The sequence below is a fragment of the Triticum aestivum genome, chromosome 5D (assembly GCF_018294505.1).
Source record: "Triticum aestivum cultivar Chinese Spring chromosome 5D, IWGSC CS RefSeq v2.1, whole genome shotgun sequence".
Classification (NCBI taxonomy): Eukaryota; Viridiplantae; Streptophyta; class Magnoliopsida; order Poales; family Poaceae; genus Triticum; species Triticum aestivum.
This window is the reverse complement of record NC_057808.1, coordinates 504,609,454-504,635,237: the sequence shown is the minus strand read 5'-3', so window position 1 is coordinate 504,635,237 and position 25,784 is coordinate 504,609,454. Positions and strand designations below refer to the sequence as shown.

General features: G+C 47.7%; 1 protein-coding gene and 1 long non-coding RNA gene across 5 annotated transcripts; one reads left to right on the top strand and one right to left on the bottom strand.

Annotated features, from left to right (window-relative positions):
* Positions 1-3,106: 3,106 nt before the first annotated feature.
* LOC123123259 (uncharacterized) lies at positions 3,107-4,383 on the bottom strand. 4 transcript variants are annotated; one of them, XR_006460569.1, is made up of 4 exons: positions 4,273-4,383; positions 4,075-4,146; positions 3,929-4,002; positions 3,107-3,837 (listed from the first exon to the last, which is right to left on the bottom strand). It is a non-coding gene; the product is annotated as an uncharacterized lncRNA (long non-coding RNA). The 4 variants fall into 4 exon arrangements; XR_006460570.1 differs by having other exon boundaries at positions 3,929-4,006; positions 4,298-4,327; XR_006460571.1 differs by having other exon boundaries at positions 4,298-4,326.
* Positions 4,384-8,860: 4,477 nt separating this feature from the next.
* Positions 8,861-16,204, top strand: LOC123123258 (uncharacterized). The gene is made up of 2 exons (XM_044543736.1): positions 8,861-9,586; positions 15,688-16,204. Exons 1-2 carry the CDS (start codon positions 9,084-9,086, stop codon positions 16,097-16,099), a joined length of 915 nt encoding a protein of 304 aa, XP_044399671.1. The 5' UTR covers positions 8,861-9,083; the 3' UTR covers positions 16,100-16,204.
* Positions 16,205-25,784: the final 9,580 nt, after the last annotated feature.

Here is a 25,784-nt window from a genome sequence, read left to right as displayed (position 1 = left end):
CATCCTCCTCTTCCTTCCATGGCGTCGTTCGACACCTCCTCTCCACGCCAGTTGTCATGTCTCCTTTCCCTCTAATCCCTCGATGGTGTCACGTACATCATCCTCTCTCCGCCACGTCGTTGCTGACCTCCTCCTCTGCCCGACAACCTCTCGCACCACCCACATCCTCCTCTCCCTGCCAAGCCGCGCCGAGCATAGTCTAGGAGTTTAACATTGCTGTGGATCTATTGTATAAATAATGTCATGCTTGCTTGTTAATTTATGCTAATTTAAACTGAACTCACTATCTAGATCTTGCTTTGTTACATGTTGGGTGCTGGATGTAGTGCCAGGCTCCACGTGTACTGTGTAATGTGGTATAAGAAAGAACCAAGTTGTTAATTACGTAAACATGTAAAACAAAAGAGACAAACCAAATTAGTTTTTCCACCTATCCTGACTTATCCTCACGGCAGCCACCCTCTCACTCTCTCACCCCATGGCAACCCTCTACAAGACCACACTCTCTCACCCCTCTCGCTCGTTCTCTCCGCCACATCGTCGCCGCCGCCAACCCTCTCCGCCACGACATCCCAGCCGCCACAACTCCCCACCTTGGCACACCCTGCCGCCTCCCATCCCCTCCACTCCTCGGTCCCCGCCACGGTTATCTGTTTCGGTCGGGTCCAGTGAGTAGTGGTGAGACCAGGTGTCGCGGTGAGCAGCCGGATCCGGCCGTCGGCGAGCCGCGCCGTGGATCTAGCCATCCCAGGGCGATTTCCGGAGCCGAGGGCGACTTGAGGATTTCTACCTCAAGCTGAGCCGTGCCGTCGGTCTGGCCAACCCAGGCTGAGTTGCTGGCTTGCTGCCTGTTGGCCTGCTACACAGCCTACTGATAGTATGCTCGGTATTTGACAGGGAAATCACACAGCGAAGGTACAATTTTTTTGAGCTTTGTTTCAGTCCAGATGTACCAAACTTTATATTTCTACGAACTGAAACTCAACTGTAAACATATGTATCCTAAACATTCTATTTGAATCACCTGTTGTACTTTGATTACCCCGTAGTGTTTTCTTCTCAGTCTCACTCTCAAATCCAGCTTCATGCACTTCTGTGACCTTTTCTTATCTAGAATCTGTTGAGGCTGTTACCTTTCTCTGAAAAATGCTATATATTTTGAGCTTTGTAGGAATAAAAAAGCTCTCCACTTGAATCAAATAAATTATGGCGTTAGCAGTAGCACAGTAAGGGTTCTTACCTGCATAAGTTCTTTTGAGTGACCAAGTCAGATGTGATTATTTTGTTATCTCACAACTCATGATTGTTGATTTCCAAACTCTGTTTGACGTAACCGTTAGGTTCTTGTGCATTGTGATGTAGTAAATGTTGTTGTGATCTTCAAAACGAGAAGGCAGATTAGTCTAATCTCCATTCTGTCTTCTTCTACAACTGAAAGATTCAGAGGTGTCACACTTGGAGCAGAGGAAGAAATTTCTTTTTTTTACCTTCTCTACAAAGATGTGCATATAGTAATTCTGTTTAGTCATTTCCACCATGTTTCTATGGTTTTCTATTCTGTTGTCTTTTCATATATATCCCTTTGAAGCAATGGGCGTTAATATATTAATTGTAACAAGGTTGGAGACTGATGCGGATGCGCGCAAGGGCAACGTTGGATGACACCTAGAAGAGCAAGCACAGTGCAGCGAAGGAAGTACCGAGCTTCGGCAGCACTACACCATCGTCCTCTGCCTCACCGAGCACATCAATTTCGTGAGATGGTGAGAGCATTTCGACAGATTGTGTACTTTTCAATTTTAGACCTTTGTGCTCTAGATGCCATTGCTGGATGTCGACTTGGCGGTGAGATTTCTCAAATGCTCCAATGCTCCAAGTTGAGTCTTAACTTCAAAATAAAAAACGTAGCATCTGCAAGTTCTTGACCTACTCGCATGGCGCCTTCGCCGGCCACGCCATCCTGCGCCACACGCGGCCACACGGTGAAGGGAAGACCCCCCCCCCCCCACACACCACCAGAGCCGACCGGGCTTCGCCCGGCCTTGCTCGCAGGCGGCGGCAGGGGATGGGAGAAGGGGAGGAGGAGGGGGTCCCGGCGGCGGCGGCGCAAGGGTTTCTCCCGTGACGCGCGTCGCGGGAGGAGGACGGAGGGGACATACTTCTCCCGGCTTTTATTTTCCAACTGCTCCATTAGGAGTAGAGTATGTCTAGATATATGATTGTAATATTCTAACATTACTTTATTTTCTTCCTTCACCTCACACTGTAAAGCCGAGACAAACAATGTGACCTCACCTAATCTCTGATCCCCACGGCAATTGGGTATCTCTATCCTCCTCTCACCACAAAGCAAAACTCAAAAGACAATGAAAAAGGGAGGGAACAAAAAATTCTCACTCATTGAAGTATCTTACCTAATTAGAGAAACTAAAAAAGGCCAAAAGGAAGTGTCCATTAAAAGGCTAGCAAGTACCATTATATCTAGCTCTCTTTCTGCAGGGCTTGCTGCAGAAGAGATGGGCTCCTAACAAACCTTTCCTCAAACAACAAAAAACAGATGACATGAGTAAACCTGTGGACTCTGTTTCGACAAAGCAGATACGTAGACGATGGTAATCTACTGTGAGGAGTGAGCTTTTCCACCGTTTGGCTTACAAATATTATAGAACTTTTTATTCTTTCAAGCACCAGTTCTAGTAGAATGCACGTGTACATACAGAACAATTTCTAACAGTTATTCACCCACATGTTTACCAGAATGTAAAAAAAGATAAAAGAAACTCTTAGAGCTAAAATGATCTCATGTAATCTAGACAGTAGGTTTGCTTGGACTCACTATTTAGTTATTTTCCTTGCAAACTAATTTTCAGTACTTCCATTTTTATGGGTGACTGGAGTATCAGTGATACTCTTAAAAGGTGCGTACTTCAGTCTAGCATATGAAACATCATCTGCCCCCTAAACATTTAAAAGCAAGTAAAATTTAATTTTGTTGTATGGCCTAATTACCTGAGATCCTCCACAATGATTCAGTGCATAACCAAGCCCATATATCTGGTTTGATAAATCTTCTATAGTTTCTTATCTATGTTAACTGTGTCTGCCTTGCAACTCTGAATCTTCAACTACAACAACAATCAAAGCTTTGTCCTCAGATTGCTTTCAGTAACTACTGCAGAAATATCAGATGATGAGGCATGTGCATAACCACTAACTACACAATAATAAGCACACCAAAGAAATCCACCTAGGAGTATGGCTGGATGAACATCTAATTTCACTGGAGCTGGTGCTCAGAACTTGATGAACGGAGACACCACAATGTAGGTCGCAACTTGAAAGAATTGTCTTATGAACACCTAATTTCACTGGAGCTTACCTTGAATGCATCTTTGTATGTCCTGTCATCTTACTCCAGGCAGTTAAAGCAAAAATTCCACAACTTTCACCCTGTCAATGAGAGGGCGGACTTCGAGAACCTTGTAGTTACACACAGATGAACTTTTTCGTAGTCCCACGAAACGATAAGTAAAGAGAAGATAAGTGTCCAACAGAACTTTTATAAAGAAATGTTTCTGATAGAAAACTGAAAGGAACTCTTAGATGTAGACTCCCAGGTCATGCGACACACACACACACACACACACACACACACACAACTTGTTGTGTTCCATTATTGCACCATCAACAATGTCCTTTATACTCTCACTAAGATTTTTGAACGCCTAGTCAGCCACCAAGGTGAGCAACCTAAACCATATGGTGTAACCTGGGTCTTTTTTAACCTTTAGACATTGATACATACCTTAGCGATTGTGTATTGGAAGAGATTGACCTCTTTACCATGTGAAAGAAAGCTAGTGAGCGATCAAGTTTAGGAAACAGAAGAACAAATCGTGCTATAACAAAATACCAAAAGTTGCTTCACCTTTCGGCATGGTGCCCGCTGAACTCAGAGTTCCTAATAAGCCCCATGATGTCCATTCCATGAGACCATGACGCCTATCTTTAGTACAATTCAGTTAGTTTCACAAAGTCAAATATCAAGAGATACAGAAAACATGAACCACATACCATGTCATGAGATCTTCCACTGATTATAGCAGTCAGGAGAAGTGGTGCTACATGCCTCACAACAGCACACATCTGTGAACAAAAATCTTTAGAAAGTTGAATGGAAAATGCATTGATACTGCAACACATATATGGAACAAATTAAGGCGGAACTATTGTCAAGTGGCTGAAGTCACCCCAGGCATGGGGCTTGAGTACCTTGGGGAAGTAGGGGCATACACACCTTGGGTTGCCAATGAGCATCCTACTACTGCGAGTGGAGCCCAGATAGAAAATAGAAACTTAGGCTGTTGCAGCCTGACACAGCGTAGAGAAAAGGAGCTGAGCAACATGAAAAATAACATTTCAGAATGACTTCATGAACTCTCAAAAATAGAATAATATGGCAGAGAGCAAATTGAACAACAACAAAAAAATTAAAACTGTACAATTAGTAAGGCAAACCATCCTAACTTTAAAAAAAATAATGAGACTATCATTCTAAACAATAGTACATTTACTTAGCGCAGCTATGATATTCTCACACTGGATCTACAATGTCTATTCCAATTTCCATGCCGACAAATATAGAGTGGTTCTGTCAGTTAAAAAGATAAAATACCAAAAGTTGGTATAAAGGAGCAAGAAGATAAGATGCCTGTGCATTCCAGCATCCACACAAAACACGGAAGCATGGCCTTGCATAACTCAACAAATGCATGCTTCCTTACTTGAATACCTTGTAGTGATGACGACTGGTTACTTTTCTTTTTATATAGGTGGTATCTTTTCGATCACATAATTGACATCCTCTTTCAGATTTTGGAGTACAGAGAAAGAAGACTACGGTGGTACTACTCCTAGCAGGACATACATTAGTACATGAAAAGAAGAACGGTTTAAGAACATAGCAGAAACTGAACGAGGCAATGCATCATGAACTGAACGAGGTCCGCACAGCCCTGCACAAGGATACCCTTTCCCTCCCTCCCTCCCTCTCAATTTTAGCAAGGGATCCCATGGCCTCAATCCTCATCTCCGTCTCTCTATCCTGATCTGATTCTCTCCGTCTCAGATTTGATTCTCTCCGTCTTGATCCAAACAGAGAAAAGAGGGAAGATGAACCTGAGGGAGGAAGGCGATCGCATGGTGGCGAACGCAGGCGGAACCCGACGGCGGGAGCACGGTGGTGGATGCCTAGGGTTTAGCGGAGGTGGCGGCGGCGTCTCCCCTCAGAGGTCAGCGGCGGCAGCGTCCCCTCTGGGAGGTCGGCGACGTTGATCCCTTAAGTCCGCGGCGTGACCCCGGACGTCCGCGGGCGACGTCTCCTCTGGGAGGTCGGCGGCGGTAAGATCGTACGTCGGAGTTGGCGATAGAGGGGAGGCGGCGCTGTGACCTCTGAGAACGCACGAGGGCGGCGTTGTGTCCTTGAGGGGATCGATAGGCTTTGGTTTTTTTTGCAGCGTCTTTTTTTTGGGCTGCATGCGTGGGGTGGGGGGAGGGGAGACGAAAAAAAACCGGACGAAAGTGATGGGACGAAAATAAACCCGGAACGGAGACTACCAACTGAGACATTAGGAGTAAGAGATAGTGCAAAGTGTCATAAAAGTAGTAACATATATGGTTGCATTTATTAGCTTGTAGACTCAACTTTTCTTGGGAAACGCTATGTGATGGTAACATAATATGTTACTCCAAACACCTTTCTCCTCATTAACTAGCTGCCACATAAGCAAACTTGTCTCGGGATATGTTATGTTACTTGCTATGTTACTCCTGCTACGACCAGCCTTAAAATTTGAGATTAGACAACTTTTTAAAGCCAGATATGAATATAGAATCGGGATCCACCCAAGGAAAAAATGTGGTAGGCTTTAATTATGTGTTATGCCACCCCTAGCGCTCGTACATCTAGCATGATTACGCCTAGGCATGGGTATCTCCAACAGCTCCCCAATAACTCATCCCCAAAAGATTGTTATAGGGCTCCCCGATAACAATTTCAAATTATTGGCGGCGGTTGCTCTTACAGATCATCAATAAACTCATCTCCAACACACAATTGTTGTTCAATGGGGTAAAAATACGGGGGAGGGCAGTGGTGGTGGGGCACTGAGGCGGGCTCGAGCTCGAGCATGGGGGCGTGCGCAGGGGGCATTCGCGGCCATGCTTGGGCACGCAGGCTGGGGCAGTGGTGCACCAACGTGGTTTGGAGTGTCGTCGGTCATTGGGGGAGGACAAAGGGCAGGAAGAGTGGTGTTGGGTGAGGCGGTGGTCCATGATTGTCGGTTGCGGCAGCTCAGAGGTCAATGGTGGCACTCTATGCTCGAGCGTGCAAGACGACGAAAGACAATCCTAGCGGGTGGTGTGGATTTGGAATGCGGTGGAGTGAAATACGGGCCCCATTGGATAGGGGAGGTATTTGGGGAGAGGCAATTTCTCGTCTATATTGGGGGAATTTGGTGCTTTTGGGGGTGATCACCACTAGGACGGGAAAATGATTGGTTGGAGAGGTTTTTTGGGTCTAATTCCTCTAATACAAACAAAGGGAAAGGGAAAGGGATCTTGCTTTGATTATTTATGTTACCTATATATATGATGCACTACATATTTTCTGCCTGGTTGGTTATTCTCATTTTTTTAAACCATAGTATACCAATTGTCCTTCTGCCACACCGAGTTGTCATTGCGAGTCTAGAATCCTCTATTTCTTTTTGTTGAATCTTTTGTGTAGTTCTTGATTCTTTATGAAGCTTCTCCTTGCTACTAGTTTGGTATGCTATTTTGAAGTGGAACATTAAACTGGATGGTCCTCTAATTTCTATATCGGAGCATGTACCCGTCCAGCCCTGGTCTGTCGTCCGATTGCCTAGTGGTGCGCAAAGTAGTTGGATCGCGCGCTAGAACGTTTGACAGCACAATAATTTTTTCTACAACCGGTGGCAGAGTAGCTATATATGCATCCATAGCAGGTTAATTGTTTGACCCGCAGTCAATAGATAAGCATGCTTTGGATGGGTATACCATCTAAGAGGTCATGCTACTGGCTAAAAGGAGAACCTCTTCCCCCTAGTGGAGCCTTGTTTGCTTTCTTCCAGTATTTTGCTATGCGAAAGACCTATATCCGCGGTAGAGCTTGTGGTTGATGTTAGCTGGTTAAATAAAATAAAAAAATCATCTTGGAGACGCGGAGTGTGTTGTCCCAGGATGAGACTGATGTTTTCTTAAAAAAAAAACTTATTAGCTCTCTCTAGGTTATCGACAGGCTTGCTGTTTAGCCTATTTTGTGGTTTGGATGGACAGTTGGGGATAGCATGACTGGGTCCATATTCAAATCATGCATTTGTTTGGTGGTTTGTTTTAGGGAAGACACTGTGATTTCTGTTAATGAAAATCATAGAGGAAGCACTCTTGTTCACACACAAAAAATCTTGAAGGTCATTACCATAAGTACAATAATATCACCTTTGAGATTGGAGTTTTTACCACGAGTGGCGACACCTTTAAGCTTTGAGTGTCTACCACTTTATTCCAAAGACATGACACCATCCTCACCATCGAAACGACGCCCCAAAAACAAACTTGGCTAACCCTTCCAACTAGTGGGAGCAGAACCGCCGGGGTCCCCACTCCCCAGCACCATCCGTCACCGAAGCGGCGGGCGAGGACCCGTAGCCTCGTATTATAGAAAGCAAAAATATCCCTAGCTTCTTGTATTATAAAATCAAATTCTCGCATAAGGATAACGGTAACGATCTTTTTAGCTATAGGATGATTAATGTTGGGAAGTTCGTAAAACACCTTTTGCAAAGCAGGATGGATGTGCACAAATTTTCTTTATAATTTCTCAACGAGCATAACAATGCAATGGAGAAAGGAGGCAGAAACGTTGCCTGGAAACCACGAGGAGCTAAGTGGTTTGTGCCGGAGAAGTAAAAGGAATGCGCGTTGCGCTAAGGTAGGACAGGTTCACCACGCGCGAGGAGCTGAGGATCCAGAAGGACGAACCGGTCAACGCAATCCCGAACGCACGCATCGCTTCAATCCAGCAGCAGGGGGTGGACCGATCTCACGCTCTACCGGTCGACAGGCGGCTAGCATTGTCCTTTTTTTTGTTTTGACCTGGTTTATTTACAAGAGATTTTTTTAATATATACTCCCTCCGTCCCATTATATAAGAGTTACACGCTCTTATATAATGGGACGGAGGGAGTACTTTCCGGCTAAACAATCCTCTTCTCCCACCTGGTTTGAGTTGTGAGTTTCCACTCATGCTTCCCTTCCTCAATGAGTGTCAGTCCCCAATTTCAATGTAAGCTCATCATGTGGCTGCTCCTAGCCGTATGCCTCGTCAACAATGCGCCGCCGATGTGGGAGAAGAGCATAGGCACTTTATTCCGTGACGCTGTGCTCACCACTGAAACGACGCCCCAAGAACAAACTTGGCCAACCCTTCCAACCAGCAGGAGCAGAATCATTGGGGTGCCCACCCCCGTTCGTCGCCGGAGCAGCGGGTGAGGACCCGCAGCCTTGGCAATGGAGAAAGGGGGCAGAAACCTCGCCTGAAAACGAACGTGCATTGCCCTCAAGTGGGAGGGTCACCACGCATCCATGCGCGAGGATCCAGAAGGACGAACCGGTCAACGCAATCCCGAACGCACGCATCGCTTCAATCCAGCGGCAGTGGAGTGGGCCGATCTCACGCTCTGACAGTCGACGGGCGGCTAGCGTTGTCTTTTTTTATTTTGACCTGGTTTATTCACAAGAGATTTTTAATATGTACTTTCCGTTAAAACAATCCTCTGTTTCCGCTTCCCTCAAAAAAAAAAAATCCTCTGTTTCCGCTGGCGTCCCACTCCCACCCGGCTCTCGTCGCGTCCTGTGGTATGGCGCCGCAGCGGCCTCGGGCGCTCCTCCGACGACCGCTCCCCTCCTCGTAACCACCGTCCGTACCCATCCAAACCCCGCAGACCACCACGGCCGCCACGGCAAGCGTAGGAGCAGCCTCTCTCTCCTCGATTGGGTCAGCCATGGCGGCCGCACTTCTCGCCGCCGCGCCCTCGCCTCTCCCGCCGGCATCCTGGAGACGGAGGCCTCTCCTCGTGGCCCCGCCGCCCGCTCTCCGCCGCCTCAGGGCTCCAGCCTCCGCTCCTCCCCGCAGAGCTCTCGCCCCCGTCGCCAGAGCCGCGCGCGGGGCGGCGCCCGCGCGAGGCGGCGGTGAGGCGACGGAGGGGCTGGGCCAGGCGCCCCGCGACTGGGGCGCTCTCCCGAGGCGTCTGGTGCTGTTCGCGCTCCTGGGATCCGCTGCTCTGCTCGGCTGCCGCGGCGCGGCGCTCGCGGCGGCCGAGGACTCCATCAAGGCGTCCGGGTTCGGGCTGCGGGTCGCGGCGTCGCTGCGGAGCCTCGGCTGGCCCGACGACGCCGTCGTGTTCACGCTGGCCACGTTGCCGGTGCTGGAGCTGCGGGGAGCGATTCCGGCCGGGTATTGGATGCGCCTTCACCCCGTCCGGCTCACCGTCCTGGCAGTTTTGGGGTATATTTCTTATCTCAGTGTCAATGCTTCATCTAGTAGATTTAGTAGTGTCAGTTCCTCAAGGTGTTCGACATTTTTCCTAACTAATGATGAAGTGGATTGTACTAAACCTGATGGAAAAGGTTACGTTCTGACCCCAACTTATATGATATGCTCATTTTATCACATAAAAAAAAATTCACCCTTAGTCCCCCAAAAGATAGTTACCTCTTTCCCTGCCTGTTTCTCTAGGGGAACATCAGGAGCTCTGCTTTGAATTAAAGAAGGGGGAAGTCTGTACATAGCTCAAGACCAGCTAAAAACCAAAGAAAAATGCATGCAAATTACTCTCGATCAAGCTGGCCTATACACGGAGGTCAGCATGAATTAAACAAAGGTTGTCTCCACCGGACAGCGACGGAAGATCTCAGGGCAATGCCAGAAGCTCTAGGATGAGAGGAGGAGAAGGCAAACCAAATTTGCTTACCAAAAGAACATCCTAGCATTAGCTGGTTCGCCAGTTCCAGCACCTGGTCACACATGGAGCACACATCATTGTGCGGCCAGCCTCTCACATGCATCGTGTCTGCAGTCTACAGTCTGTTCTGCAGGAGAAGCCAGAGTTAAAACTGCACTTCTCCTTCAGCTTCAACACTCCAAATCTTCAGTAGGTCATTACAAGGAATTTGCCGAATAACTGCCCATCATACGCAAACACCGCCGAGTAAGAGTTGCAGGCTGTGAGCTTGTAAGATACGCAGTCTGGGTTTTCAGATAGCTGACCACCCCACCCACACACTGCACTTTAGACCTTTTCTACAACATGTCAATTTCCTCCTCCAAGTTAATCCTGTGAAGGCTCTTTATCCACTTTCCTCCCCTGATCCCATCACAAACAGAGATACTTTTCCTAGAGGCCAACTGGAATAAGCTGGGCGCCATATCTTTCAGAGGGACTCCATCAAGCCGGTGAATCAAGCCAACCGTCAAACCAGAATGAGGCCTTTTCCCCATTCCCAATGTGAATCGAAGTGCAGGTCGCAAAGAGCTGCTGATCAGTCGCATTGCAAGTAACAGGCAGTCCTTTCAAAAGTCTGTCCACATTGTCCCAGTTGAACCATAGCCATCTTAACCGCAATGCCCTGCTAAAGTACTCCAAATATTTCACTCCTAATCCTCTACAGTATTTAGACGAGCAGAGTTTCACCCAGCTTACTAAACACTTGCCCCTGTGCTCCTCTTATCCAATGTTCAGGATGTCGGTAACTGGTACCATATCGGTCGGGTGATGAGTAGGGATTAATTGGCGAATCGGCCATTTAGCTGAATTTATCGGTAACCCATTTATCGGGAGGTTAACTACAGTCATATCTATATATCCTAGGCTATATAGCAACATGCAATGTACTAAGTGTCTAAATATTCAATCCTAGGCTACATAGCAACAAGGAAAATTGTTGCCTTGATGTTCTGATGATGTGGCATCCGATCTGGAAGGCCATAAACCTGCACACTGAAAAGTAGGTAGGGAACGGGCCAGTTTTGCGCTGAAAATGCCTAGCAGTTAATTGGCCAGCCGATAAATCGGCCTGACAGCTGATAAACAGGCTTGTCAGACAAATTAACTGGACCTACCAGTTAATGGCTTGAATAGCACATTCTCGTATGTCGTATCGGGAGTGGTCCGAATAGCAGTTAACTGACCATATCGGCAGTTGACTGACCGATATTTGGAACAGTGCTCTTATCCACACCAGAGAAAATTTCTCCGGATCTGGTCTATCTTTTTGATAATCCACTTGGACGGTGGAAAAGCAGTGAAGAAATAGGTTGTGAGCGCTGTCAGCACAGAATTGACAAGCATTAGATGCCCCTTTCTGGACATGAGTTTTCCCTTTCCATGGCTTCAACCTCCCAGCAATTCTGTCCAAAAGAGGTTGGCAGTCAATTACAGGAAAAAAGAATCGCAATTAAGCCCCACAAGGTCTCTGGCAAGCCTCTCTGAGCAGGGAATTGAAGTGATGCAGCAGCACCCGAGCTTTAGCATCATGGTCAGACATCTCTTCACCCTTCAGATTTTTCAGAACAGGAATGTGATTCTTCCTCCTCCTGGTCATTCGCTTTAACGTGAAAAACTTTTGTGTTTGAATCTCCAGATTTGACCCACACAATACAAGATCTCTGACACCATCTCACTATGTCAAGCGCTGCAAAGCCAAGCGGCTTCGATTTCAAGATAAAACGAAGGTTTCATTCCTTCGCAAATAGCTCACGTTCCTCCTGATGAAGGTCCAGCTGGAGAATCTCCTCATTGGCTACCTCCTTTCTGAATCTCACTTCCTTCTTTTATCTTGTATATCACAGTTTCAGAGCATGAGCAGTTCTTGACAGCTTGATGTGCAGAATCTTTACAGCATCCTTCGAGCAAACAGGTTTAGCCCAGGCTGAAGCAGCTTCTCTCTGAATCCCTCCATCCTTAGCCAACAAAGCCTCAAATCTGAACCCTTTATAGTGCTTGAGATCCATCTTCTGAGGACCATTGAACAGTGATGCAAAATGGTAGTTGAGGCCGGAGACAACTGATATTACAAGTGGCTCAGCTCCCAATATTAACACGGTCGATTTTTGAATGAACCGTGATCTCTCTCTCCTTAGACCAGGTGAACCTCCTTCCATTAAGAGCAATTTCCTGCAGCTCAAGATCATCAATCACGTTCCTAAAGCGGCCCATCATTCTGAGATTAATGTTGGAGTTGCTTTCGTCGCTGACACGACAAATGAGATTAAAGTCCCCAAGAATCATCCGATCAGGCAACACACTATTCCTTGTGCTCTTAAGCTCGTTGAGAAAAAGGATCTTATCACTGTCCTCCGGAGGCCCATACACAGCAGCAATATTGGTCAGATCAGTAGTAGTACCAGTAGGTATTCTAGTCGAAGGAAATAGCACAATCATCTGTGCTGGCAACCAGGATCCCACCTCTTGTACCAACAGCAGTTTTGAAGACGAAGTCCTCAGAAAATCTGCTGGCCAGGACCTCAGCACCATACTTTTATCAACATCAGCCAATTTAGTTTCTTGAAAGTGTACAATGTTGCACTGGTTAGTGAGAAAAATTTCTGTAGCGACCTCCTCCAGGCCGGGTTGTTCAACTCTCTCATGTTCCAGTTAAGGAGCTTCATATTCCATTGAAGAAAACAACGCGGTGAACAAACAAGAAGGTTGCATTGAGCATCCACCAACTGGAAGCAGCAACCAGAGGTGACATAACCAGCACAGCCAGAGACAGAGGACCACAAGGCACAATACTCCCCGCCTGGTTTTGGCAACGGCTTTAATGGCGTGGTTGATGGTTTTACTCGAGTGGCATGCACCTCACCTTGGTTTTGCACACACGGGTGGTATTTCAACTTCCTCCTTCTCTTCCCTCCTTTCTCTGTCTTCCCTCCCCTCCGCCTCATCCTATCATCAGTGACCAATCCTGGAATCCAATCCTGTGTCACTCACACCTCGGCTAAGTCGGCTGCACAGCACGCCAACCACTGAGAGCTCTCCATCGCCTCCTTCTCACCGACTTTGCCTATCACCTCTGAATAGCAGTGAGACGATTGCATCCCATCTCCTTTTGTTTTGCTCGTTTGAGGAATTTTGGGGATCATCAATCCATTATAGATCCGTGCATGCAATTAATTCTTGTTTGGAAGCAATGTGCTATGGGCATTGCATGAATGCAGTACAACTTATACGGTACCAGCGACTTGTTTCTTCTTTTGAATCGATATCAATAAGATAAATACACCACACTGGTACCATTTTCAGGAGAATTGGCAGTACAATATGGACAAGCCATAGGAGTCCCTCTTCCCCTGAGAGAAACTAGGACATGGTACTAATATTGGAGTACAGGTATTCAGTTTGTAAGAGGATGAGATGAACGTATCGATCTTCCTATCAAGCTCTTCCCTCTTAAGTCCCAACCACCTGACTCAACTGCTGCCCACCTTTCACTACTACAAAGGTCAGCGTCACCTCTATTTGAAACGTCTTTGACAACTCCCTGCAGAATTCCAGTACATTTTTTTTCCAAGAATACATCCCAGCGGATGCATCAGTATCATAGAAGAAGCAAAGCCAAAGTGATCAGTACAACACCGGAAACCAGTTACAACACCTCCAGCCCGCCGGAGGCCCAAGGTTCCCGAATCAACTACTCACTAACAGCCCACCCCACATCTAACTCTATCGGAAGAGCAGATTACAGTAGCTTTGCCGACTTCTAGTCCCTTGCCTCGTCGCAAACCTTCTGAAGAACCATACGCGTTGACGAAGCCGCGCTGTTAAAGACTATGTCAACAAGCAAGACTGCCGTTCGAGTATCCCTGGGACTCCGCCCCTCGATCACTCGCGAGCTCCACCAGTCAACCAAGTCTGTATTCAGGTCAGGCATCCAGTCTACTTCCCCCCAAGCCGTCAGAACCGCTGCCCAAACCTCATGAGAGAAGACGCATTCCCAGCAGAAGAATTCCAATACATCAACATTCGGAGAAAATCTGCACTTCCATTTCTGTACTGTGCAGAAGACAGAAGAGAGAGGGAGAGAGTGAGAGAGGAGGGCGTGGGCAGGAAGAAGGTGATGTGGCATCCGCGTGCATAAAATCCAGATGATGTGGAAGCAAGTGCTATTCAGCATTGATGTTAGTACTCCCTCTGTTCACTTTTATAAGACGTTTTAGACAGCTGAAATTCAACTGTTTTGGGTGTTGTCTTAAATATCTAAACGGTCTTACAAAAGTGAACGGGAGGAGCTTGCATATCATGGCAAAGTTGTGAGCCCCAGCATACCATCCCGATGGCCAAACATGGTCGAAATACTGTCACATGGAGATGTCTATCAACTGCTATGAAAACAGTAATTGAATCCACAAAATGTGCTCTAGGAGATGGCTCCAGGATCTCATTCTGGTACGACTGCTGGCTACAATGTGGAAGGCTGCACCACTCTTTCCCAGTACTTTTCTCTTTCGCACAAACCCCTTGCTGCACTGTCGCCTCTCAGTTCAGCGATGGGCATTGGAATATCAAGTTACATCCAAACCTGACTGCAACAGCCACAAGAGAACTGGAGACACTGCTTGCTCTGCTCATTGACATTCATCCGACCCCCTCTATCAAGGATCTTAGAAGCCCGGTTACGAGAACTGGTAACGCAACTACTGCTTTCTTCTATGATTTGGTCACTTTCAGAGGGGTCCTCTGCCCTATTGCTCCAAAAATCTGGGACAGCCTGATTCCTAACAAGTACCGGGTCTTCCTCTGGCTTGCGCTACGGGGGCGCTTGAATACAAGGGATAATATTCTCAGGAAAAATTGGACATCAATCACAACGCACAACGGCTGCGACTTATGTCCGGCCACTGAAAGTGCCTGCCACATAATCCTTAGATGCAGGCTAGCTGACGCAGTATGGGAACGCACCAACACACGAAGCAGTGCAAGGCAAGCAACCGATTTAGCTGAATTCATGTTACGGCCTGAACCTACCGCGTATGGCAAGCTGTGGCATATTGTGGCTGCAGCATGCGCTGTGACATGCGCTGTGACCTTGTGGGCAGCCAGAAATGATCAAGTCTTCCATAACACCAAGTGGGCCAGTGCTAGAGCGTTTCATGAGATTGCACAACTTCTCAGGCTATGGGGCAATCGCGCCAAAAACGAAGGAAATAAGATCAAACTTTGTAATTTTGCTGATGTTTTCTCCCCGCCCCCCTCCCCACACTCCGTATAGGCTTGGTGATGGCCGGCTGCTTTGAAGCAGCACTCACGCCACCTTCATGTAATCTGACTTCGGTCACTCGGGCTTTGCCCCGTTTTGAATGCATAAGGTAGATCATGGTCTACCTTTTTCTTTCAAAAAAAAAAGTGAACGGGGGGAGTAGTATTTGATCCTGGTGATTGATATATAGGGCCGTGATGATGTTTTACTGTCATTTTACAATGGCCTGACTAAAATGTAAATTGCCAGTTGTCAGTCTAGTGTCAGCAACTTGTCATCTCTCTTGAGAAAATGTTTAATGTTAATGCTATATGTATAGAACTTGATATGTACTCTCTGTTTCTCCAGGAACATGGTGCCTGTGCCATTCATCATCCTCTACCTGAAGAAACTCGCAACTTTCCTCTCGCAGAGAAGCGCTTGGGCGACCCGGATAATGGACCTCCTCTTCGAGCGGGCGCGACGGAAGGCTGCGCCCGTCGAGGAGTTCCAGTGGCTCGGGCTGATGCTGTTTGTCGCCGTCCCGTTCCCAGGCACGGGAGCATGGACCGGTGCCATCATCGCGTCCGTCCTGGGCATGCCGTTCTGGTCAGGCTTGTCCGCCAACTTCGTGGGAGTGGTCCTCGCAGGGTTGCTGGTAAACCTGCTCATGAACCTCGGTCTGAAGTACGCCATTGGCACCGGGGTGCTCCTCTTCATTGTATCAACTGTCATGTGGGGTGCCCTTCGGGGTGTGAAGAAATCGTTGAATACGAAATGATGCTCTAGCTGAATGAATCCACACTGAAATGTTTTTGGTCCGTTAAGAGGAGTTTATTTATAATAACCCTTGCGAGGCCCGTTTGATCATGAGTTGCAAAGACCATTTCTGCTCTGCTTTCCCTCCGTGCAGTAAACTGTCAGATTCATAGTCTTTTGCTTGCGGTTATTCGTCAAAGATTCAGAGTAACTGAAATAGTGAACAGATGTTGTGTTTCGTTGAATCCCTTGGGTTTGTAGCATCAGTAGATAGTTGAGATCCAAATCGTAAGATGGTTGTCAAGATGGACGTTTGTAACTAGAATTTCATGTCACAAACTTGTCTTTGTGGTAGCTGCAGGACGGAAGCTTCACTGCCGTAACATAGCGCAGATCCATCCATGTTACGAAACTAGAGTGGGTTTTTTACAGTACAGTCTTTTTTTTGTAACAGCATTTCGTAAGATGGTTGTGTTCCGTTCCGTCTAAAAAAGAAGAAGACGCAGCTGGTGAACGTTGGCGGTACTGCCTCCCTCGGTGCATGCTGGTCAAAAAGAGATATCCAAACGAGTAAAACCCATTGCGCAGAAATGAAATAGCCGAAGGTGAGCGAGGGGAGATGATACAATAAAACAAAAGGTGGCAGCACTGTGAAAACTTTGGCGGTTGGAAAAGAAAGATGGATGCACATGGCCACACTTGATCCCACTCCCTCCCTCCCCTGGTCATGGTCATGGTCGTGTGGTGTGGGTTCTGGGGCCACCATGCACGCATTGGGGATATCCTCAAATCAGCTTTGCAGGGCCGACAGGGAGATCGCCGGAGCCCAGCCCGGCCCCAGAGCTGCGTCGCGATTCTGCCCTCCTCTGTCGCCTGCCTGTGTCTGCGTGTTCCCCAATCCCAATCCCAATCCCAATCCCAATCCCGATGGAAGCCGGGGAAGGTAAAAGATGGTGGGGGAGGAGCGAAAGGGATGCACGGCAACGGCCATCGCCAATGGCTGGCCGAGAAGGGAGGGAGCAGGTGGTCACAGCTGAGGACGAGATCATCTGGTTCATGCATGCAATGGCCGAGACGAGACTGCTGGCCCGCGCTGTGGAGCAAGGCTGGGTCTGGCTGAACTGGAGTTTGGTGGGTCCCCATCTTAGCGGGTGATGCCTCCCTCCGCCCGTTGCGGTGTGCCTTTCTTGGCCGCGAAGCCACCTTCCCCTTCCCCTTCCCTTGTCCTCTTTCTCGCTCCAGCTGTCTCAACTGCATGCATAGGATGCCTGCCACAGTCCGGTCCGGTCCGGTCCGCTGCTTTTGGCAGAGCCGTTTTGAACCTTGGATCCGTGCCACCGATCCGCCCAGGTAGGTGCGGTGCAACGGACGCGCAGGTGGTACGCGCCTGCATGCCGGCCGTTAACGTCCCACTTCCACCATTATTGTTACAAACGACCAGATCCCCCTGGAACCATCCACCGGCTCGCCAATGTCGCCATCACAGTTCACACGCGCGCGCGGCTTGATCTCCACCTCCACGGACGCCATGGCACGCGTGCATCCATCCACCCTTCCATCCCTCCCTCCCTCCCGGCGCCAGATCAACCACCACCCCGGGCAGCGCGTACGACCCACGCCACCTCCCTCCCTGGCCGCACCGCGCGCGCAGGAACGTACGCACGTCACACGGCCCGGAAGCCCACGCACCCACCTCACCGCGCGGCTTTCGCTTTGCTTTTGCCCGGCCGGCGCAGCAGCGGGCAGCCGGATCAGCAGCTAGCAGAGCAAGGTTTGGATGGTAGTGGCCAGGCGCAGGCCGTGCATGTCCCCCCGCCCGCCCACGTCCCTTTCCTACCCACCCACGACCCACACGCGCGCTCCACCACCCCTCTTTCTCTCGCTCGCAGTATTGTTGCACCGGAACGGCAATCGCGCTCGCGCTCGCGTGCATCGGGCGTACGTGCCACCGTGGGTTCCAATTTTCAAACGCGCGCGCGGTCGGATCACGTGCCCGTCGCGCTCGCTGCGATCACGTATCGCCCCGGGAGCTCCCTCCTGTATTCATGTCATGCATGCATGCATGATCGTACCGTATGCCCGGCCACCGGATCACGTGCATCCGCGTTCTAGAGTGACAAGGTTTGAAACCCAATTTTTTTCGCGAATACGCAAGATGCGTATCATTCCATTGATAGGTAGAAACCCAAATAACATACTACTCCTGCGAAGCAACACTCTGCGCCAAACGACCGCTACAACCCAGCTTCACCATACTGAAGCCCACCCTACAGTTTACATGCTCATATATGCCTTCATCGTGTCGAGTTTCGGCGGATGGCTTTTCGTGCATCGCACGTTTCCGCGTGGTACATCCCGCCGTGAGCTTGCTCGTTTATCGGCAGGGGGCGGTTTTCCGGCGATCGGAGACACACCGGATCGTCCTCCTCGACGACGAGCGATTTGTGGTGGACTCGTGGGCGTGTCGACAGGGAGAAATTTTGGCTTCGTGCACCATAGTGCAGTTTCCGTGTCACGTTGCATGTCTATGTGAGCCGTGTCTACACGAGCAGGGGCGGAGCCAGCCCTGTGGGCCGCCTTCATATACAGTAGCAGTTGTAAGGGCATATTTCTCCCTATGTGGTTTTGGTGATTGATGACAGTACATTTGCGAACTAATCGTGTGCATTGAGCATTTCAATGATCTCATGCTTAGGCACAAGACGATTCGGTGTCCCTCGGAGCCTTTCGAAGACGGCGGTTCTCTGCGTTTTTCTCCGGTGGATTTGAGTCGTAGGAAAGCCGTACTATTAAGAGGGGGTCCGCTTCGGAAAGGTTAAGGTGGAATCAACACGTACACATCTGTTCCTTTGCACCACCTTTCCTTCGCTTCATTGAAGCACCATCTGTTTATCCTTGTCGCTGTGAGATGAAGGCCTCCAAGTGCTATAGGTTCTATGGCGTGCGGTAGTACTGCTCAAGGGAGCAGTAGTACCGCCGGGGCCCGCGGTAGTACCGCCCCAGCAAGCGGTAGTACCGCTGCCTCTAGCCCAGAAGGCTGGCGCGCGCGGAAGTAATTTTTACTTCCGCCCCTACGCGGTAGTACCGCTCCCTGCGAGCGGTAGTACCGTGCCGGATTTTCGCACGTCCCAAACTCAGCGGAAGTAGTCACGGACGTAATTTATTTAGTCCGTGCTTTTTCCAGCCTAAGTTGAGCCCCGCCTTGCGGTAGTACCGCAGGGGCGCGCGGTAGTACCGCTCCGGCGGTTCTACCGCTCGTTGCCTAGTGCAACATGACCTCTCCTGGCTTCTACCGCACGAGCGGTAGTACCGCAACATGATGCAGTAGTACCGTGGTGGCTTGCGGTAGTACCGTGTCCTGCAGGCTGAGTAAGTGGGTAACGGTTGGTTTCTTTTCCTCACTATATAAAGGGGGTCTTCTTCTCCAATAAGACCACATCTTCCCTCCCCAAGCTCCATTGTTGCTCAAAGCTCCATCTTCGCCCGATCTCTCTCCCTAGCCAATCAAACTTGTTGATTTTCTAGGGATTGGATGAGAAGGCCCCGATCTACACTTCCACCAAGAGAAATTTGATTCCCCCCACTAATCCCTTGCGGATCTTGTTACTCTTGGGTGTTTCCCTAGACGGTTGAGGTCACCGCACAGCCATATTCCATTGTGGTGAAGCTTCGTGGTGTCGTTGGGAGCCTCCGATTAAGTTGTGGAGATAGCCCCAACCTTGTTTGTAAAGGTTCGGTCGCCGCCTTCAAGGACACCAATAGTGGAATCACAGCATCTCGCATTGTGTGAGGGCGTGAGGAGAATACGGTGGCCCTAGTGGTTCCTTGGGGAGCATTGTGCCTCCACACCGCTCCAACAGAGACGTACTTCCTCTCAAAGGGAAGGAACTTCGGTAACACATCCTCGTCTCCACCGGCTCCACTCTAGGTTATCTCTTACCTTTACTTGTGCAAGTTTATATTGTGTTGTCTCCTTTGCTTGCTTGTGTGCTAGTTGTTGTTGCATAATATAGGTTGCTCACCTAGTTGCATATCTAGACAACCTACTTTGATGCTAAGTTTAATTTGGTAAAGAAAAGCTAAAAAATGTTAGTTACCTATTCACCCCCCTCTAGTCAACCATATTGATCCTTTCAATTGGTATCAGAGCCTCGTCTCTTTATTAAGGACTTTGTCGTCCGAAGAGTATGATTGACACTACGGACGAGGTGGAGGAGCACTCCGGTGCCAGTCCCATCTTGTCCGCGGCCGATGGGGGTTCCTCGGTCTCTCGTGAGGATTCAATGCAGCTATGGACACATTGAAAACCTCCTTGACGGCCGAGGTTAAAGGCATGTTCAAGGAATATCTTGAAGGCATTAAACTTTCTACCACACCGTTGGAAGTGGTTGCTGAAGGAAATATGCCCTAGAGGCAATAATAAAGTTGTTATTTATATTTCCTTATATGATAAATGTTTATTATTCATGCTAGAATTGTATTAATCGGAAACTTAGTACATGTGTGAATACATAGACAAACAGAGTGTCACTAGTATGCCTCTACTTAACTAGCTCGTTGAATCAAAGATGGTTAAGTTTCCAAGCCATAGACATGAGTTGTCATTTGATTAACGAGATCACATCATTGGAGAATGATGTGATTGACTTGACCCATTCCGTTAGCTTAGCACTTGATGGTTTAGTATATTGCTATTGCTTTATTTATGACTTATACATGTTCCTATGACTATGAGATTATGCAACTCCCGAATACCGGAGGAACACTTTGTGTGCTACCAAACGTCACAACATAACTGGGTGATTATAAAGGTGCTCTACAGGTGTCTCTGATGGTACTTGTTGAGTTGGCATAGATCAAGATTAGGATTTGTCACTCCGATTGTCGGAGAGGTATCTCTGGGCCCTCTCGGTAATGCACATCACTATAAGCCTTGCAAGCAATGTGACTAATGAGTTAGTTGCAGGATGATGCATTACGGAACGAGTAAAGAGACTTGCTGGTAACGAGATTGAACTAGGTATTGAGATACCGACGATCGAATCTCGGGCAAGTAACATACCGATGACAAAGGGAACAACGTATGTTGTTATGCGGTTTGACCGATAAAGATCTTCGTAGAATATGTAGGAGCCAATATGAGCATCCAGGTTCTGCTATTGGTTATTGACCGGAGATGAGTCTCGGTCATGTCTACATAGTTCTCGAACCCGTAGTGTCCGCACGCTTAAAGTTTTGTGACGACCGATATTATGAGTTTATGTGTTTTGATGTACCGAAGGTTGTTCGGATTCCCGGATGTGATCACGGACATGATGAGGAGTCTCGAAATGGTCGAGACATAAAGATCGATATATTGGATGGCTATGTTTGGACATCAGAATGGTTCCGGGTGAGTTCGGGCATTTACCAGAGTACCGGGAGGTTACCGGAACCCCCCGGGGAGTGTATGGGCCTTATTGGGCCTTAGTGGGAGAGAGAAGGAGGCGGCCTAGGAGGGGGCGCGCCCCCCAAGCCCAATCCGAATTAGGAGGGGGGCCGGCCCCCCTTTCCTTCCTCCCTCTCTCCTCCTTCCTTCCTCCCCTACTCCTACTTGGAAGGGGGGAATCCTACTCCCGCTGGGAGTAGGACTCCCCTAGGGCGCGCCATAGAGAGGGTCGGCCCTCCCCCTCCTCCAATCCTTTATATACGGGGGAGGGGGGCACCCCATAGACACACAAGTTGATCATTGATCTCTTAGCCGTGTGCGGTGCCCCCTCCACCATAATCCACCTTGGTCATATCGTCGTAGTGCTTAGGCGAAGCCCTGCGCCGGTAGCTTCACCATCACCATCATCACACCATCGTGCTGACGAAGCTCTTCCCCGACACTCTGCTGGATCGTGAGTTCGTGGGACGTCACCGAGCCGAACATGTGCAGATCGCGGAGGTGTCGTACCTTCGGTGCTAGGACTGGTCGATCATGAAGACGTACGACTACATCAACCTCGTTGTCATAACGCTTCCGCTTATGGTCTACGAGGGTACGTGGACAACACTCTCCCCTCTCGTTGTTATGCATCACCATGGTCTTGCGTGTGCGTAGATTTTTTTTGAAATTACTACGTTCCCCAACAGTGGTCAGAGCCAGGTTTATGCGTAGATGTTATATGCACGAGTAGAACACAAGTGAGTTGTGGGCGATACAAGTCATACTGCTTACCAGCATGTCATACTTTGATTCGGCGGTATTGTTGGATGAAGCGGCCCAGACCGACATTACGCGTACGCTTACGCGAGACTGGTTCTACAGACGTGCTTCGCACACAGGTGGCTGGCGGGTGTCAGTTTCTCCAACTTTAGTTGAATCGAGTGTGGCTACGCCCGGTCCTTGTTGAAGGTTAAAACAACACATACTTGACGAAATATCGTTGTGGTTTTGATGCGTAGGTAAGAACGGTTCTTGCTCAGCCCGTAGCAGCCACGTAAAACTTGCAACAACAAAGTAGAGGACGTCTAACTTGTTTTTGCAGGGCATGTTGTGATGTGATATGGTCAACACATGATGCTAAATTTTATTGTATGAGATGATCATGTTTTGTAACAGAGTTATCGGCAACTGGCATGAGCCATATGGTTGTCGCTTTATTGTATGAAATGCAATCGCCATGTAATTGCTTTACTTTATCACTAAGCGGTAGCGATAGTCGTAGAAGCAATAGTTGGCGAGATGACAACGATGCTACGATGGAGATCAAGGTGTCGCGCCGGTGACGATGGTGATCATGACAGTGCTTTGGAGATGGAGATCAAAGACACAAGATGATGATGGCCATATCATATCACTTATATTGATTGCGTGTGATGTTTATCCTTTATGCATCTTATTTTGCTTAGTTCGATGGTAGAATTATAAGATGATCTCTCACTAAATGTCAAGGTACAAGTGTTCTCCCTGAGTATGCACCGTTGCGAAAGTTCGTCGTGCTGAGACATCACATGATGATCGGGTGTGATAAGCTCTACGTTCACATACAACGGGTGCAAGCCAGTTTTGCACACGCAGAATACTCGGGTTAAACTTGACGAGCCTAGCATATGCAGATATGGCCTCGGAACACTGAGACCGAAAGGTCGAGGGTGAATCATATAGTAGATATGATCAACATAGTGATGTTCACCATTGAAAACTACTCCATCTCACGTGATGATCGGACATGGTTTAGTTGATTTGGATCACGTGATCATTTAGATTATTAGAGGGATGTCTATCTAAGTGGGAGTTCTTAAGTAATTTGATTAATTGAACTTTAATTTATCGTGAACTTAGTACCTGATAGTATTTTGCATGTCTATGTTGTTGTAGATAGATGGCCCGTGCTGTTGTTCCGTTGAATTTTAATGCGTTCCTAGAGAAAGCTAATTTGAAAGATGATGGTAGCAACTACACGGACTGGGTCTGTAACTTGAGGATTATCCTCATTGCTCCACAGAAGACTTACGTCCTGGAAGCATCGCTAGGTGCCAAACCCGCTGCAGTAGCAACGCCAGATGTTATGAACGTCTGGCAGAGCAAAGCTGATGACTACTCGATAGTTCAGTGTGCCATGCTTTACGGCTTAGAACCGGGACTTCAACGACGTTTTGAATGTCATGGAGCATATGAGATGTTCCAGGAGTTGAAGTTAATATTTCAAGCAAATGCCCGGATTAAGAGGTATGAAGTCTCCAATAAGTTCTACACCTGCAAGATGGAGGAGAATAGCTCTGTCAGTGAGCATATACTCAAAATGTCTGGGTATAACAATCACTTGATTCAACTGGGAGTTAATCTTCCTGATGATAGTGTCATTGACAGAATTCTTCAATCACTGCCACCAAGCTACAAGAGCTTCGTGATGAACTATAACATGCAAGGGATGGATAAGACAATTCCCGAGCTCTTCGCAATGCTAAAGGTTGCAGAGGTAGAAATCAAGAAGGAGCATCAAGTGTTGATGGTCAACAAGACCACCAGTTTCAAGAAAAAGGGTAAAGGGAAGAAGGGGAACTTCAAGAAGAACGGCAAGCAAGTTGCTGCTCAAGTGAAGAAGCCCAAGTCTGGACCTAAGCCTGAGACTGAGTGCTTCTACTGCAAAGGGACTGGTCACTGGAAGCGGAACTGCCCCAAGTATTTGGCGGATAAGAAGGATGGCAAGGTGAACAAAGGTATATGTGATATACATGTTATTGATGTGTACCATGCTCGCAGTAGTGCCTGGGTATTTGATACTGGTTCTGTTGCTAATATTTGCAACTCGAAACAGGGACTACAGATTAAGCGAAGATTGGCTAAGGACGAGGTGACGATGCGCGTGGGAAATGGTTCCAAAGTCAATGTGATCGCGGTCGGCATGCTACCTCTACATCTACCTTCGGGATTAGTTTTAGACCTGAATAATTGTTATTTGGTGCCAGCATTGAGCATGAACATTATATCTGGATCTTGTTTGATGCAGGACGGTTATTCATTTAAATCAGAGAATAATGGTTGTTCTATTTATATGAGTAATATCTTTTATGGTCATGCACCCTTGAAGAGTGGTCTATTTATGTTGAATCTCGATAGTAGTGACACACATATTCATAATATTGAAGCCAAAAGATGCAGAGTTGATAATGATAGTGCAACTTATCTGTGGCACTGCCGTTTAGGTCATATTGGTGTAAAGCGCATGAAAAAACTCCATTTTGATGGACTTTTGGAATCACTTGATTATGAATCACTTGGTACTTGCGAACCATGCCTCATGGGCAAGATGACTAAAATGCCGTTCCCCGGAACAATGGAGCAAGCAACAGATTTGTTGGAAATCATACATACTGATGTGTGTGATCCAATGAATGTTGAGGCTCGCGGCGGGTATCGTTATTTTCTCACCTTCACAGATGATTTGAGCAGATATGGGTATATCTACTTGATGAAACATAAGTCTGAAACATTTGAAAAGTTCAAAGAATTTTAGAGTGAAGTGGAAAATCATCGTAACAAGAAAATAAAGTTTCTACGATCTGATCGTGGAGGAGAATATTTAAGTTACGAGTTTGGTCTTCATTTGAAACAATGCGGAATAGTTTCGCAACTCACGCCACCCGAAACAACACAGTGTAATGGTGTGTCCGAGCGTCGTAATCGTACATTACTAGATATGGTGCGATCTATGATATCTCTTACTGATTTACTGCTATCATTTTGGGGTTATGCTTTAGAGACAGCTGCATTCATGTTAAATAGGGCACCATCTAAATCCGTTGAGACGACACCTTATGAACTATGGTTTGGCAAGAAACCAAAGTTGTCGTTTCTTAAAGCTTGGGGCTGCGATGCTTATGTGAAAAAGCTTCAACCTGATAAGCTCGAACCCAAATCGGAGAAATGTGTCTTCATAGGATACCCAAAGGAGACTGTTGGGTACACCTTCTATCACAGATCCGAAGGCAAGACATTCGTTGCTAAGAATGGATCCTTTCTAGAGAAGGAGTTTCTCTCGAAAGAAGTGAGTGGGAGGAAAGTAGAACTTGATGAGGGAACTGTACCTGCTCCCTTATTGGAATGTGGGTCATCACAGAAATCTGTTCCTATGACTCCTACACCAATTAGTGAGGAAGCTAATGATGATGATCATGTAACTTTAGATCAAGTTACTACCGAACCTCGTAGGTCAACCAGAGTAAGATCCGCACCAGAG

Bases quoted from the DNA above. Each gene is read 5' to 3' on its own strand.
- LOC123123258 (XM_044543736.1), top strand. From the start codon at position 9,084: ATGGCGGCCGCACTTCTCGCCGCCGCGCCCTCGCCTCTCCCGCCGGCA. The intron at 9,587-15,687 runs GTATATTTCTTA...CTGTTTCTCCAG, and splicing joins ACCGTCCTGGCAGTTTTGGG to GAACATGGTGCCTGTGCCAT.